Source organism: Condylura cristata, unplaced genomic scaffold (genome assembly GCF_000260355.1).
Source record: "Condylura cristata isolate star-nosed mole 26May11 unplaced genomic scaffold, ConCri1.0 scaffold00008, whole genome shotgun sequence".
Lineage (NCBI taxonomy): Eukaryota > Metazoa > Chordata > Mammalia > Eulipotyphla > Talpidae > Condylura > Condylura cristata.
Genome location: NW_004567109.1, coordinates 20,822,709 through 20,838,371, shown reverse-complemented (window position 1 = coordinate 20,838,371; position 15,663 = coordinate 20,822,709). Strand labels below are relative to the sequence as shown.

Sequence of the window (15,663 nt, the reverse complement as noted above, 5' to 3'; positions counted from 1 at the left end):
GCCGGCCCGGCGTGGGAGGCGGCCGCGCGCCCTGCCGCCGGGGCTGGCCGAGTCGGCACCGACAAATATTTTGTTTCCCTCTTCCCCTGGCTGCTGTAATCTTAAACCGCCAGGAGCCCGAGGCCTATATTTATAGAGAAACGCCGGTCCGGAGGCCGCCGTGGGCACCGTTGGGGTGTCGCTGGAAGGATTCGTGGAAATCTGGTGGGGAGTCCCCATTTTAATATTTTGCCCCCGCCCCTGACGTTTGGAGCTTCAAACCCGGACAGCTGGAAAAGACAAACTCCCGGGGAGGGCCATATTGTTTTTGAGGGCCTTTTGTCTGCGGGTTCGCAGGCTCCGACGAGCGTCGCGACCCCCGCGCCTCTCTCCGTCCTGTCCCCGCGCCAGCCTCGCTGCGCTGCCCTCTGCCACCTGTGAGCCGCGGCGCGGCGCGGCCCGGCCCGAGAAGAGCTCGTTTTGTCCTGTGTGGGCCCGATAAGAAGTCCTCCTGGCGGGCCTCGGGGTGGTGGGGGCTGGGGAGATGAACGCTGCGGCCAGCAGCTACCCCATGGCCTCCTTGTACGTGGGTGACCTGCACTCGGACGTCACCGAGGCCATGCTGTATGAAAAGTTCAGTCCTGCGGGGCCTGTGCTGTCCATCCGGGTCTGCCGCGATATGATCACCCGCCGCTCCCTGGGCTATGCCTACGTCAACTTCCAGCAGCCGGCTGACGGTGAGTACGCGCTGTGTGTGCACAGGCTCGTGGGGTCCCTGGGGAATCTTAGGAGTCCCCCTCGAAGCCGGCCCCCCCCCCCATGGAGGGGGGCAGCACGTTGCCTCTCGAGCCATACTGGGATGCAAGGGCAGAAACCTCGGTTCTTGGCATCAGATGACTGGAGTTTCAGTCTTGTTTTCACCACTTGCTAACTGGGTGACCTTGGGCTAATCAGTGGTGGCTGTGGGTTGGAACCCAAGGAGACTAAAAGAGGATCAGAGGGAAGTCACTGCCATTGCTCTGAGTGTGCCTCTGCCCCAGGGGATCGGGCTGTTGGTTAGTCCTGCCTGGTCAGTGGGCATAGATGGGCTCTTGCCCATGAGGTCTGCCAAAAAAAGCAGGATGGTTGAAACACGATTCTTGCAGAAATTTTAGCTGGCAAAGCTGCTGCTCCTACCCCAGACTAAGTCTGATTTTGTGGCTGATAAGGGATCTTTTGGGCCAGGTAGGCTGCGTAGGAGCAGCCTGCGTGAACTTGGGAAAGCATTCTTGCTCTGGAAGAGGCCTGGGCTGGTGGAGAAGGGTATCCAGGTAGTCCTGGGGACCACTAGTCTGGTGGGGATGGTCAGTCACTTCACCTGTGGACAGCGCTTTGCACTTGTCAGAGCCCTTCCTTCATCCCATCTGAAGAAAACAGCACTCCTGAGGAGAAGGAACCGCGGAGTTGGACACTAAGCTGGGACTGCCCATGCAATGCCCTGCCAGCTCAGATCAGGGCCTTAGCTTGGAGCACAGAGGTATGCCACAGGCGTGGCAGGAGCAAGGCCAGCGGAAACCTAATCAGGGGCTGCACGTGACTCCAGATTAAAAGGGAACAACTGTAGAGACCATTACTGCCAGAAAGAAGCAAGCCATTCTGTGGCAGAGGATCTCCAGGTCCCTATTTTTGTCCCCACTTTCTTCACCACGAAGCATAGAGAATGTTGCTTGCCCAGAACATAGCTGAGACCACACTTGGACTGAGACAGAAGGGTCTGTGCATCTGTCTAGCTGCAGAGCCTTGTTAGAGGCAGGAGTGGATACATTAGCTGTGGCCTACCTTCTTGACTCATCTGAACAAAAATCCTGTCACTTTGAGGTAGTAGCTGAAGCCATTGGTCTGTGTGTCTGCCAACACATACCTCTGTAGGACCTCTCCCTGCTATAAATACGTGTGGCCAGATTTGTCAGGCTAAGCTGACTTGCCTTCTGTAGCCTGGTCTGGAAATAGACAAGGGGGCTGGGAGTGGGAACCTTCACTAATCATGGACACTGTTTGGGGTCCCAGACAGCCACCACCACTGAGCTCTTATGTGTCTGAACGTGTCTCAACTTGGATCTGCCCTGTCTCTTCTTTCCCCATCCAAGTGGAACAAGCCCATCTTAGGATGATGGGAAAGTGATTGGAAATGAGTGAGAAGAGTACACACTCTTGCCAACAGAACTTGTGGAGGGACAGAGGTGTAGAATTTGTCCCTTTTTGCGTGACATGGGCCTTGAGGCAGGACAATCTTCTTTCTTCATCCCCCTGTGGAGATGATTCTGGGTGACGTCACTGAATTGCCACCAACTCCAGGTCCTTGTCACTACCAGTCGAGAAGTGTGTGCTGCTGGCAGGCAGTGCTAAGTAGTAGCTTTTGGTCCCTTAGTATGGCTTACTTGGAAAGCTAAGGAAGCATCTCATGGCACTGTGACATTAGGACACCTGAAGTCCTAGAGTCGCCTAGAACTCAGACTAAGCATTCAGAAGGCCTGGGGTCCCCAGGTGTAGGTCCCACCTGCACTGTCTATCCTCTGTGCACAAAGGTTTGATTTTATCCTTGTCTATCATAATAGAGACAGAACATTTGCATGTGTGACCATTAGTATCTTATCTTTGGGATAAATGAGGTTTTTGTCTAAGTCGATTTTTTTTAGTAATCGAAAATACAGGAAATTGCTGAATTTAGGGATAGCAACACTTTTTTACTTAATAGGTTTGTCCTTTGTCATGTATAGACAATTTGTAGGTAAGGGCAATTGGTTGATAACTTTGCAGTACCATATTGAAATTCTGGTGTTAGCTTCTTACTGTTTCCTGTACCTGTAGTCACCCTGCACATAACTGCTCCTTTTTTAAATAATGCATTTCAGGCTGGCATCCCTATGGCACAGGAGTTAAGTCTCAGCACTGTCAAGCTATCACCAGCCACTGCAGCACAAGTTCAATCCCCTGTCAGGGAGCTGACCCACATGATGTAGCAGACCTCTCCTGTCTCACATGCTGCCCCTCTCAGCAGTGTATTTCAGTCGATTTGCCTGTTCTCCCCATGCCATCTCTGGTGAATCCTCTGACCCCCACACCTCTGGGCTGTACCCCCAGTTCTTATGTGCATAAATAAGTAAATCTTAAAAAAAAAATGCATTTCAACTATCCCACCTGAGTCAATGGGTGTAATAAGCTGTAAAAGCTTTAGCAAATACTAAAGCTTAGTCAAATGTGAGGTATTACGTGAACTTAGTGCCATGAGGCCATTTATATTCCCACCTAAGTCCCCCCTTACAGTGGGCATGCAGACCCCGAGAGGGGTTAAATTTTCTGTGAAGCAGTGATTGGCTAGAACTCACTCTCCCCTCTCTAGCACTGGGATAGAGGAATCTGGTGCCCTTTAATTTTGATAGTTTTCTTTTTATCAGCAAGATTACCTTGAAAAGTCCTGGAGTTCCTGGAATTGGTGACAGTTTCAAACAAGGTGACGTTGTATATCCTTGACCAAAATGTTTCTCTCTTGTAGCTGAGCGTGCCTTGGACACCATGAACTTTGATGTGATTAAGGGAAAGCCAATTCGTATCATGTGGTCGCAGAGGGATCCCTCTCTGAGAAAATCTGGTGTGGGAAACGTCTTCATCAAGAACCTGGACAAATCTATAGATAACAAGGCACTTTATGATACTTTCTCTGCTTTTGGAAACATTCTGTCCTGCAAGGTAAACATTGACTAAATTATTTCAGCAGAATAGTTACTGAATCTTGAAAACAAGGTAAATTCTAAATAGAAAATTGCCCCAGGCTTGGTAAAATGGAATATGATAATTTTCAAAATGCTGGAAATGGCTCTGAAGTCTAAATGTTCCCTGTCAATAATCTTGTGCCACAACCCAGCATAACTAGCAGGTGTTTGGTCTCTTTGTTTATTCTTCTCTCTGCCTGAAATATCCTTCCTGTTTTCTAGCTGCGGAAGGCAATCGAAAGGTTTCTCTTGGGGCTGGGGGAGGACTAGACCAGTGCCTCTGGCCTCTAGGAAGCTTTACTCAGTCATTCTAGAAACACAAGTCTACTCTCGTACAGGTTGTACTGCTTTACATGTTTGACTTCACAAGAGAATGAAATTCTGTTGAGGTTTAAAAAGGGGGTGTTTTTTTTTTTTTTTTTTTTTTTTTTTTTTGGTCAGCACCATGGTTTTGCACTCAGTTCTCTAAATCTTTTTTGATGAAGCAGTTAATGTTTGGAGTAGAGGCAGCCTGTAATAGTGACTGCTGGTCATTCGGGGAGCGGGGAGCACTGCTGGGTGACAGTGCTGTGCCAGGTGTTAGAAAAGCCTTGCTTGCTGCATCTTCCTGCCTCCCCTCCTTTATCCCTCACTCAGACTATTTCTGAAAGTCCAGCAGGGTGGACTGTTGAGGTGAGTGGAGTCATACACATTTCCCATGGTGGACGGCCGGCAGCTGCCACAGGCAGTGATCCTGAGGGAAACATCACTGTACAGAGCACCCCGAGCTGGGCTAGACAGGCGAGCAGTCAGCTGCCACTACAGGCTTCACCATCCTGACTTGTTACTGTATGTAGATACTAGACCCAAAGATGTTCGTTGAGTCATTGGATTCTTGGGGTCCCTGCTAATCAGATGTCTTGAGGCAAATGGGAATGAAGAGAATGGCAGTGATTATATGTGCTTTGCTAAAATAAAGCACTGTATATTGCCGCATAGAAGAGAAAGTTCTTAAAAAGACCTCAAATGGCTGGCTACAGAGAATACCGATTCTGTTATTCACATTCCACATACATAACATCAAAATGATCATATGCTGTACTTGAGGAAGAATCACAGATAAAAGCTAGTCTGAATTAAAAACAATACATGAGCATTGCTGGGTTGTCTTCCCAGGGAGAAAGACAGCAGTCTGGGAATAGCCCACTTCGCCTTTTCTGATGTAACCTGGGCTCATGGCCAGTGGCCACACCATGTGGGAAGGAGGTGACATGTCACTGGCACAAGGAGGATTTTTTCCAAGCCAGAAACAATAGGAATAAACTTTTGAAAAGGCATTTCTCTTTTTGGTGCATGTGGGCTGCCAGACAGAATGCTTATGGCCTGCATTACCAAGGCTGGTCTTGACCCCTCCTGCCTCATTGACCAGGGTCGGCTGCAGGCCTCGCAGACCCAGGAGACCCTGATTTGGAGATGATGGGGTTCTAGCATCTTGAGCTGGCCACAAGTTCTAAAGTGGCCCGCCTTGTCTTTGACAGGTGGTGTGTGATGAGAACGGCTCTAAGGGTTATGCCTTTGTCCACTTCGAGACCCAAGAGGCTGCCGACAAGGCCATCGAGAAGATGAATGGCATGCTCCTCAATGACCGCAAAGTGTGAGTGTCCCAGTCCGGAGCAACAACCATCGCATGAGCCAGCCGTGGCCCCACCTCGGTATTAACTGGCACACAAGGCGGCTACTGGTTCTCTCGGCCCAAGTGTGGCCTGCTCCTACCTCTCCACTCCAGGGCTGGTGAGTCTCCCTGCCCGAGCCGTGGCAGCCCTTTTGACTCGCCAAGGTGGGCTCCCTGCCCAAGCCATGGCCTGCCTGCCGCCTCCCCCTTAAAAGCATCTGTCCATGGGTTTTGTGAGCATTGGCTACTGGGGCTGGCTAGAAGGCAGCTCTAAGCCTACTCTGAGCAAGGGTCTTGGCCAGCGGCAGAGTGGAGAGGGCCCTGGACTGACCAGGAGCTATATGCTAGCTATGTGACCTTGGCTTTCCTGTGACTTGGGCCTGTGTGGGGTCTCTTGCTAGTGGTTGATGCCAAATTGTCCCCAGGTCTCCACTTGGCTACCTTTTGACTCAGTGGCCTGCTAATCAAAGAAAAGGCAGGTATCACAATTAATCGGTTACAATGAAAAACATCATTGCAGCAGATGCTCCTCATGATAGACCTTGTGGCTTTGGTGTGGTAATCACAGATTGGAGCAAGAGGGGGTCTTAGCTAACGTGCAAGGATAGGAGAGTGAACAAGTTTTGGCTATGCTAAGGACAAATAGATTCTGCCTGTTTGTGGTGGTGAACAAGGGCGATGGGTTGCATTAGAGTACTTACTGCTCTGGTCAGATCTCCCAAAGGTCTCACTAGAAAGAAGTAAAAAGTTTCAACATGAATGCATTTTCCTATTAAGCAAACAGCAACAGAATGAAGAAAGTGAGAAAGCAAAGGCCATTTTATCATTCCAACAACCTTACTCCTAAGATTAACCACTGTTAACAGTTTGGTTTATATCCTTCCAGACCTTTTCTATGCATTTACATAGATGCACAGAAATGAACGTTTTAAAACGTGGTCACCAGGTTTCTTCACGAAGGCAGTGTGACGTGGTAGGATAGCCCTGGTCTGAGCCAGGGACCCTGGGGCTGGACCTCGCAGGACAGACAGTCCTGCCTCTTTTCTCTCTCTTCTGGGGGTACCTCTGAGCTTGCTCTCTTGGTGGTTGGATGGGGACTTGTGTGTTTTAACCTCTCCTGTCAGCCTTTAACTTGTATTCCTGTGGGCCCCTGGAAATCATGTTTTCTTTCTCTGGGTGATCACTTTTTTTCATGGTTTCTTTTTAGGTTTGTGGGCAGATTCAAGTCTCGAAAAGAACGGGAAGCTGAGCTTGGAGCCAAAGCCAAGGAATTTACCAATGTTTATATCAAAAACTTTGGTGAAGAGGTGGATGATGAGAGTCTCAAAGAGCTATTCAGCCAGTTCGGTACGTCGGGCTACTTTGCCCCAGTGTGTCCCCTCTTACAGTCCACCTGGAATTCATCTACTTGTGTTTGAGGGGAGAGCGCACCTAGGCCCAGAAGGAAAAGTCTTGCATGGCAGAGGTCACAGGGTAGATAGGCGTAGACTCCAGGCGCCTGGCTTCACCCGCCTTGTCCCATCCCCCAGGCTGTCTCAGCAGCTGGGGCAGAATTAGAAGGCCAGTCCCATGCCTCTTCCTCATAGAGTCTGTCTGGGTTCCAAAAGAGGTTTGCTTCAAGGGGGTTCCTAGAGGAAGCCTTCTCCTTGCGCTGTGTGGAGATGGTGTTACTAATAGTTCTGTCCTTTGGTAATAGGTAAGACCCTAAGTGTCAAGGTGATGAGAGATCCCAGTGGGAAATCCAAAGGCTTTGGCTTTGTGAGTTACGAAAAACACGAGGATGCCAATAAGGTGAGAGCACCACGAGGGTGGGGAAATTGGTAGGAAGTGGCCCAGGTGTGTTCCGGGCCTTGCTAGCATGTAGTTGAGTGGAACCGGAGTTGTCTGTATCCAGTAGTGACGCTCAGTTCCTGTACTTTGGAATTGGCTTCCTGAGGGAGTTCGTGTGTTAATATCTCATCGAACTATTTCCAGAGCACTTGGCACATAGCCTGTCATGTCAGCTGTTCATCCTTTAAGAGAATAGGGCAGGTGTTGGTTCCCATTCATAGGTGAGACAACTCTTAACGCCTAAGAGGGCCACCTGGACAACTCCACAGCAGCTTCTTCTGAAATGTTCTAGACCCTTAGCATCCTTGACAGCGCCACAGAAGAATCTAAACATCTAATGTCAACTAGATGATCAACTTACACTCATGTCTACCATGCTTGTATTTATACAACTGTACTAATGTTTTTCCTGTTATCAGGACCAATAACCATCTAAGTATTAATCCCATTTTACTGCTGAAGAAGTTTGGATTTGCTTATGCTTTATAGACAGAATAAAATTGGTTTTTAAAAGCCCTATATAAGGAAGATTTCTTTTTCCTAGAATATTTGGTGGGACTTGCAGACCTCTGGAGCGAGGGGCCTACCTCTGCCTCTTCATTGAAAGATGTGTTTTATTTCCTCTAGGCCGTGGAAGAGATGAATGGAAAAGAAATCAGTGGCAAAGTTATATTTGTAGGCCGCGCCCAGAAGAAAGTGGAACGGCAAGCCGAATTAAAACGGAAATTTGAACAGCTGAAACAAGAGCGAATTAGTCGTTATCAGGTGAGGTCATCTTGGCGCAGCCTGCGGGGGGGATTCCTGTGAAATAGTAGCGCAGCGTTCGCACAGTCTAGCAGACTGTCTGGAGGGGCTTGGAGTCTGCTCTGACCATTTCTTGCAAAATCACCAAATTGTAGCAGTGCTTAGAGAAAAAAGGCCATTGGTTTAATTTATTCATTTATTCTGTCTTTTCTTAGTTATGTGCGTTCCTTCCGCTTAAGTGGTCCCTCCTTGCTGGGGGAAGATCCCTGCTTGGGGGCGGTGGTCAGTGGAGTGGCTGTGCGGCCCGAGGTCCGTGTGTGGCCGCGGCCGATTGGCCGGTCTAGGGCTGCTGTCTGCTAGCTGAGTCTGTCAGAGTCACTTGCTGGACTTGTGTGAGAAAACATGGAATTCTGCTGGGTTTCAGAATTCTGACTCCTTAGATGGGGATTTTACCTGCTGGTGTGGGCTTATACTTTGGGAACTGACTTCGGGGATACAGGACCTGTAACAGTGACTCTTCTTCTTCAGGGTGTGAATCTCTACATTAAAAACTTGGATGACACTATCGATGATGAGAAGTTACGGAAAGAATTCTCACCTTTTGGATCAATCACTAGTGCCAAGGTATTTTATTCTTACTGAGCTTTGATGCTAAGAGCATTCCCAGTGTCCTTTAGACATCTGTTGACCTTTGTTTTGTTGGAGGAATGGGATCTAAATTGTGTTATTCCGCAGAGGAACACCCATATTAACATAGGTTCTTTCCTGGTCTTCATGTACTCATCTGAGCCACATGTTTTGGAGAATGACGTTTCATTAGTTTCACAGTGCTTGGCCCACCAGGCACTGGAGTGTGGACATGACTCCAACCCAGTCCTTCCCTGCCAACCTCCCAGAGCACTGGAATCTTTTTTAAAAGATTTATTTGTGCATACAGAACTGGGTACAGGCCAGAGGTGCAGGGGAGGATTCCCCAGAGACAGAGTGGGGAGCAGAACAGGCAGATCGATGAAGTACACTGCTGAGGGGAGCAGCGGGCGGGTCAGGAGAGGTCTGCCGCGCCATGTGGTCACCTCTGGGGCGGGGATTGAAGTGGCTTTAGCTTCTTAGTGCTGCGCTTTAACCTGCTGCGCCACCAGGGAGGGCTGCACCTGAATCTTTCCCATTCTTTGCTGTTTCGTGCTGGTGTGGGGACAGATGGTGCTACAGTATGAGCAGAGCAAATCCAGACGGGTTGTATTCCACTTATCTTGGGGCCTGTCTCTACAACTCTGCCACAATTTCTCCTTGAATAAAAGTGTTGAGGATTTTAGAACTGAGGCTGAGAGCATCCTTATTTTAAAATTAGGAAAAGAAGAAAGTATTGCCATGTGTATCATTTTCTTTGTTATTTATATCAACCAAGTTAGGGTAAGTATGAATCCCAATTTAAAGAGAAAAAATTTGAGTCCTTGAGCATGAGAATGCTGCTTGAATGAGGATAGTGTGCTGCACTTTGGCTCCGAAAAGTTCTGGGTCACGTCCTGACGCAGAGCCTAGTTATTTGTGTTAGGCAGAGGTGCAGTAGATGGCAGTCCTCCAGGGGATTAGAAGGGAGAACTGGAGGGCTGGTAGAGACTTGGTGATTCTGCCCTAGGCCTTAGCTTAAGTCGCTTACACCCTGGAGCATCATCAAGGACGGTAGTTAGGTTGTTGACCAGGAGCCGCCATCCTGAGTGGTTTCCCCAGTTCTGTAGCCCTTTGTTGTTTTTAAGATTTTTATTTATTTATGCATTCAAGAACAGGGGTATAGGCCAGAGATACGGGTTGGGGGTGGTGGTGAGAGGGTTCACCAGAGACAGTGGGAAACAGAACAGGTGGAGTGACTGAAGTACACTGCTGAGGGGAGTAGCGGCAGGACAGGAGAGATCTGCTGCGCCATTTGTGGGTCAGCTCCCCTGGCTGAGAATGGGACTCAGGCTGCGGCAGTGGTCGTCCTGACTAACCACTGAGCCACCAGGTAGGCCCCCTTCACCTTTTGTTTTTATCACCTCTTGACTGACATCCAGTGCAAGGAGAGTCTTGCTTACCAGAAGAGGAATCAAGTTGGCATTTGCAAGAAGAGAGCAAAAGAAAAACCTAATTTGAAGTTTTGCAGGCTGCTTTCAAGATGAGAGCATCTCATTCTTTCCACACACCTTACTGGTCCACCTCACTGCTAGGTAGCTGGTCAGGCTGATGCACAGCTTCACTTTAGACAGGAGCTAAGGCACACAGTGCTGCACCCACGGTCATGCGGTTAGCCGTGCTTCCGAGGGAGTGGTTGAGGGGAAGGAAAGGCCGTTTGTGCAGGACTGACTGAAAACAGACCAGCCGGCCCAGTAGCTGTATGACTTGAGCTGTTCCCCTCTTACGTGTCTGTCATAGACATTGGGACTCTGCTTGTTAAATGACCTAAAATTCGCGGGGAGCTGGCACTGGAATCCAGCTGGTCGTCTTCCTGCTGCTGCTCCCATTGGAGCAGTGGCAGCTGTGAGTGGTTGAATGACCCTGCCCCAGGATATTGCAGAAGCATAGGGTGACCTTGCCGGGACGCTCACTCACGTTTTGTTCGCCAAGTGCTCAGGCAGGCAACTTGCAAATAGATGGCTTGACACTGCTGTCCCACCCTCGGAGGGCATCTGGCTCCAGGTGTCATCCTCAGCCCCAGTATGGTTCGCCATGCCATATTTGAGAACTTAGGGTCGGGACTGAAAAAGAGAATGCGAGCCCTTAGAGGGTGTGTGGCTTGATTGGCCTGGGCCCATCCTGGGGCAGGGGTGAGAGCCCCGATTGTAGCATTGGTGCCTCCTCTATCTGTGGTTGTCCCCCGACACAAGCATCTTTTTCTGAAGCAGCTGGTCTCATTTCATAGGTGATGCTTGAGGAAGGCAGGAGCAAAGGATTTGGCTTTGTCTGCTTCTCCTCTCCCGAAGAGGCCACCAAGGCAGTCACTGAGATGAATGGACGCATTGTGGGCTCCAAGCCACTCTATGTCGCCCTGGCACAGAGGAAGGAGGAGAGAAAGGCTCACCTGACCAACCAGTATATGCAGCGGGTGGCTGGGATGAGAGCCCTGCCTGCCAGTGCCATCCTGAACCAGTTCCAGCCTGCCGCTGGCGGCTACTTTGTGCCGGCAGTGCCCCAGGTGGGTCTGCGCCCCGGGTGGGTCTGCCCTAGCTCACAGTGCTTTGGAACCTGCCCGTTGACAGCTGTTTCTGCAGTCCTGGGGAGCAGGTCGTCAGAGTTTAGGATCCTTTAAGCAAAATGAGGAAGGACTTACTAACGTGGTTTCACACACCCCTTGCCCACAGACACAGTGGTGTGGGTAATGTGACAGAATCCTTGCTCACTCCCTCTCCTAGCTTTTAAGTAGACAACCTCCTCCCAAGTAGTTAGTCTCGGCTTGGTAGCAGGTGGCAGGAGCTAGCTCTCCTGTGGGTCATGTCCTTGAGAAAAAGGACGTGGGTGTTCTTCCTTGCAGGCTCAGGGCAGGCCTCCGTATTACACGCCTAACCAGCTAGCACAGATGAGGCCTAATCCACGCTGGCAGCAAGGTGGGAGACCTCAAGGTAGGTAGTGGGGGACCCTGAGGTGAACCACATTGTGCCTGTCCCTCTGCTCTGAGGCACAGCCTGCGTCCTGGAGCACGCTGTTGTCTCTGAGGTGCAGTTTTGTCTTTCCCAGGCTTCCAAGGAATGCCAAGTGCTATCCGCCAGTCTGGGCCTCGTCCAGCTCTTCGCCATCTGGCTCCAACTGGTAATGCTCCGGCCTCTCGTGGCCTCCCTACTACCGCTCAGAGAGTCGGTGAGCAAACTGGCCTTGAGGAGCGTGGCCCGGGGAGGAGGGGCCAGGTTGGCTAGGCTTTGCCCAGCGTTGGTCAGTTTGTTCGGCTCGTTCTCCAGCCCTGCTTCTGCAGTCTCAGTTGTACGCTTACATAGGAGCAGAGAGGATATGCACTTAGGAGCATTGGCCGCTCGAAACCTGGCCCAGTCCAGGGTCACTCACATGGAAAAGGTTAATTGTAGAAGTCTGTTGGCCGGATGACTGCAGAGACACCTTTTGGGTGGGTTTGGATACGCAAGAAAACTGTTTTGCAGACTAGGTCCTGTGCGCTGAGAGGTGAAGAGTTGTATGTCACGTCAGCTCTTCCTGGAACGTAGCAGTCGTGACCCTGTGTGTGGTGTGTTGTGTGGCCGTGCTTTGGAATTTCTTCTTCCGTGGGACGTGACCAGTTGGACATCTGCTGCCAACACTGATGTGCATTTGCTGGTCTGTTGTAGGGTCTGAGTGCCCGGACCGCTTGGCTATGGACTTTGGTGGGGCTGGTGCCGCCCAGCAAGGGCTGACTGACAGCTGCCAGTCTGGAGGTGGTATTGGATGCACACAGAATGGGGAAAGGGGATTTGACGGGTCTTTGCCCAGACTGATGGGATTTAATTTTATTTGTTCTTCCCCTAAGGTGTTCCCACAGCTGTGCAGAACTTAGCTCCTCGCGCTGCTGTTGCTGCCGCCGCCCCTCGGGCTGTCACACCTTACAAATATACCTCCAGTGTCCGCAGCCCCCACCCTGCCATACAGCCTCTGCAGGTGAGGTCACCCAGGCCTGGTCCTCGAACAGGTGTTCAGTGCCTGCTGTGTCCTGTGGTGACCCTGCTCTTTAGGGACACTCGGGACCCCAGGGGCTTGGAAGTGTTCTAATAGAGGTTGACTCCAAAGTGGCCCAGGACAGTAGCTCCTGTCCTGGCTCAGCCTCTGGGCCTCTGTCTCACTGCTCGTCCACCTGCATCCTTGGTCCTGAGTTGTGCACAGGGTGACCTCATAGAGGAGGCGTCCAGCTTCAGGGTGTTCAGCTGGGGCTTGCTGTCTCTCGACCTGCGCCCCTCATTCGGTGAGCTGAGCCACCGCTAGTTGGTTGCTGACTTCAAGCGGCCACGCCCCAACCCCGTGCTCTTCAGGTCGGTCACCTCCCAGAGCTTGAGGCTGCGTGTCCTGTCCTTTGCCCACGAGGCCCTGCTGTTAGGACTGACTGGCACGGCGTTGTGTGCTGACAGCGTGGAGGTGACTTGTGAATTCCAAGGTTTGGGTAGTCACCCCTGAACCCAGTCTCTTGGGAGCTCACCCTACAGAGATTTTCAGGAAAGTGTTCATGATCCTTATTAACAAGGCTTCGAATTCTTGATCTCCTTGGGTGAATTACAATCGTTGACCTTGAGTAAGTTGAACTGATGGTGACCGCTCAGCGTCTCCCGCTGTTTTCTCCTGTTGCAGTCATCGTCCAGCAGCAGTCTGCTTTCACGGTGATTGGCTGTGTTCATGTGCCACCACTTCTGCTCCCCTCACCCGCTCAGGCCCATGATCTTCCATCAACCCCTTAACCTTTCTGATGTTGGGCGATCAGGCTTTTGAGCACTGTCAAGTGTCTGCTTGGTGCTAACGCATTTCTCCTGGTTCCCAGGCAGCCCAGCCTGCTGTCCACGTGCAGGGGCAGGAGCCCCTGACCGCCTCCATGCTGGCTGCAGCACCCCCCCAGGAACAGAAGCAGATGCTGGGTAAGTGACCCCGTGTTGTGGAGGAAGGGACAAGAGCCAGGGACTGAACTGTCCATTACTAGAACTACACCTGGATTTTTTTTTTTTTTTAAGATTTATTTATTTATGCACACAGAACTGGTGTATAGGCCAGAGGTGTAGGGGTGGTGAGAGGATTCACCAGAGACAGGGTGGGGAGCAGAACAGGCCGACTGACAGAAGTACACTGCTGAGGGGAGCAGCGGGCGGGTCAGGGGGTGTCTGCGGCGCCATGTGGTCACCTCCTGGGGGGTGTCTAACTTGCTGAAGTGGCTTTAGCTACTTAGTGCTGTGCTTTAACCCACTGCGCCACCAGGGAGGGCCTGGATTTTATTTTTTAACGACTGTATTTATACATATAAGAGCTTGGGGTGCAGGTCAGAGGTGAGAGGGTTCACCAGAGACAGTGGGGAGCAGAACAGGTGGATCTACTGAAATACACGGCCGAAGGGAGCAGTGGGTGAGACAGGAGAAGTTTTCTGCGCCATGTGGGTAGTTCCTGGCCGGGGACTGAACTCGTTCTGCAGTGGCTGTGGATGCTTCCTAGTGCTTCGGCTTAACCCTCAGTGCCAGTAGGGGGCCCTCCACCTGGATTTTAATCTGGAGTCTCCCCACAGGAGAGCGCTTGTTCCCGCTCATCCAAACAATGCACTCGAACCTGGCGGGAAAGATCACGGGGATGCTGCTGGAGATCGACAACTCGGAGCTGCTGCACATGCTGGAGTCCCCTGAGTCGCTCCGCTCCAAGGTGAGCAGGCCGGCAGCCGCAGCTCTGCTTGGGGGACTGCCGTCTGCAACCTCCCGTGTCCACCTGTGGCGTGGGCTCTGGGGAGAGTGGTCAGCACCAGAAGACACCCTGGGCCTTGGACAGCAGGGCGGGGCGGGGTGGGGGCTATTTCACTGAGTCCTGGAAGTTTCTCCCAGGTGGATGAGGCTGTGGCAGTTCTGCAGGCTCACCACGCCAAGAAAGAAGCCGCCCAGAAGGCAGGCGCGGTTGCTGCTGCTACCTCTTAGACAAGGAAGAAACGTATGTGTGGCTGTTTTTATTTTCCATAATGGTTTGACTTGTAAATGCTCTCTGGAATGGTTTGATTTCTGCCGATACCTTGATAACACGGGCAGCTGCCATCTGCGTTTTTGTCGTCTGGATGGATTGAAATGGGGAAAGGTGGTAAATGACAAGGAGCGAGTGTAAGTGTCTCCATCAAGAGAGCCTGGGAGACTCTAGAGTTGCTTTGTAGGTGAGGCCTAGTGACCAGGACGCCCTCTTTGCTGTATTCCCAAAGCCGCCTGGTTTGGCCTGAGGCCAGTGAGGTCAGCTGTGTGCAGCCGCTGCTTATTTCTGGGGCACAGTGGTGGCCTCACCTTGGGAGGGACACACGCCCCCTCCTGTTACAGGGTGATGACATCAGCCTTTGGGCTTGGGGGCTGTAGTGGCGAGAGGCCTGGGGCCCCTCAAAGGTCCTGTGCGACGTAGGAGCAGACGCCGCCGCAGGTGGTGGTGTGCTGAGTGGAAGACTGCTCCGAGGGCTCGCGGGGACTGGAGTTCTCTCATGGCGCTGCTTTTTCCCCAGGACTCAGAAGCCAAATAGCCCTCCAGGAATTCAGCCCAGAGGTTTGAAGATTTCCTAGCTTCTATGGACCTCAACACCAAGAACCACAGTTAAAATTTAATAGGTCATTTTGTATCAAAAGGTCAATTATGAAGCACCTAGAATTTTTCAATTAAAAGAATATATTCTCTGGGTTCTTCGATGGCCCAGCTAGTGTTAACTTTTTTTTTCTATTGTGGGTTTTGTTTCTGTCCCCCAGAAATTGGTTTTATTTGATGTACCCAAGTCTTCAGTTTCTCAATAAAGAAAAAAATCTCCACAAACCCGCACCTGTCCTCATTGCTTTACTCTGACAGTGCTTTTGTTCATAAATGCCAGTTTTCACTGGAAGTAATTTTAAGCTGGGGAGGGTTGGGTGAAGTTCCAAATCGCTTCCTGGGGGCTACTGGCAGGTTGTTCAGGGCGGGCGTCCCATTGCACTCATCAGGAGGGCCCGGCTGCCCCGGGCAACTTACAGGGGACTCAAGTCTGAGCAGAGCAGCTCTGGGGTCTCGCGGGCCAGTCTGGGG

The 15,663-nt window shown here is 51.2% G+C and overlaps 1 protein-coding gene across 4 annotated transcripts; it reads left to right on the top strand.

The window, feature by feature from the left end:
* The first annotated feature begins 9 nt into the window (after positions 1 to 9).
* Positions 10 to 15,417, top strand: PABPC4 (poly(A) binding protein, cytoplasmic 4 (inducible form)). Of its 4 annotated transcripts, none has more exons than XM_004678830.2 (16): positions 10 to 716; positions 3,512 to 3,705; positions 5,246 to 5,361; positions 6,587 to 6,726; positions 7,076 to 7,170; positions 7,837 to 7,974; positions 8,482 to 8,577; positions 10,847 to 11,119; positions 11,456 to 11,543; positions 11,659 to 11,778; positions 12,255 to 12,341; positions 12,434 to 12,561; positions 13,430 to 13,523; positions 14,159 to 14,289; positions 14,466 to 14,568; positions 15,116 to 15,417. In XM_004678830.2, exons 1-15 carry the CDS (start codon positions 524 to 526, stop codon positions 14,553 to 14,555), a joined length of 1,983 nt encoding a protein of 660 aa, XP_004678887.1. In that variant the 5' UTR covers positions 10 to 523; the 3' UTR covers positions 14,556 to 14,568; positions 15,116 to 15,417. The 4 variants fall into 4 exon arrangements, with proteins under 4 accessions (XP_004678887.1, XP_004678888.1, XP_004678889.1 ...); XM_004678831.2 differs by having other exon boundaries at positions 11,659 to 11,730; positions 15,116 to 15,410; XM_004678832.2 differs by lacking the exon at positions 12,255 to 12,341.
* Positions 15,418 to 15,663: the final 246 nt, after the last annotated feature.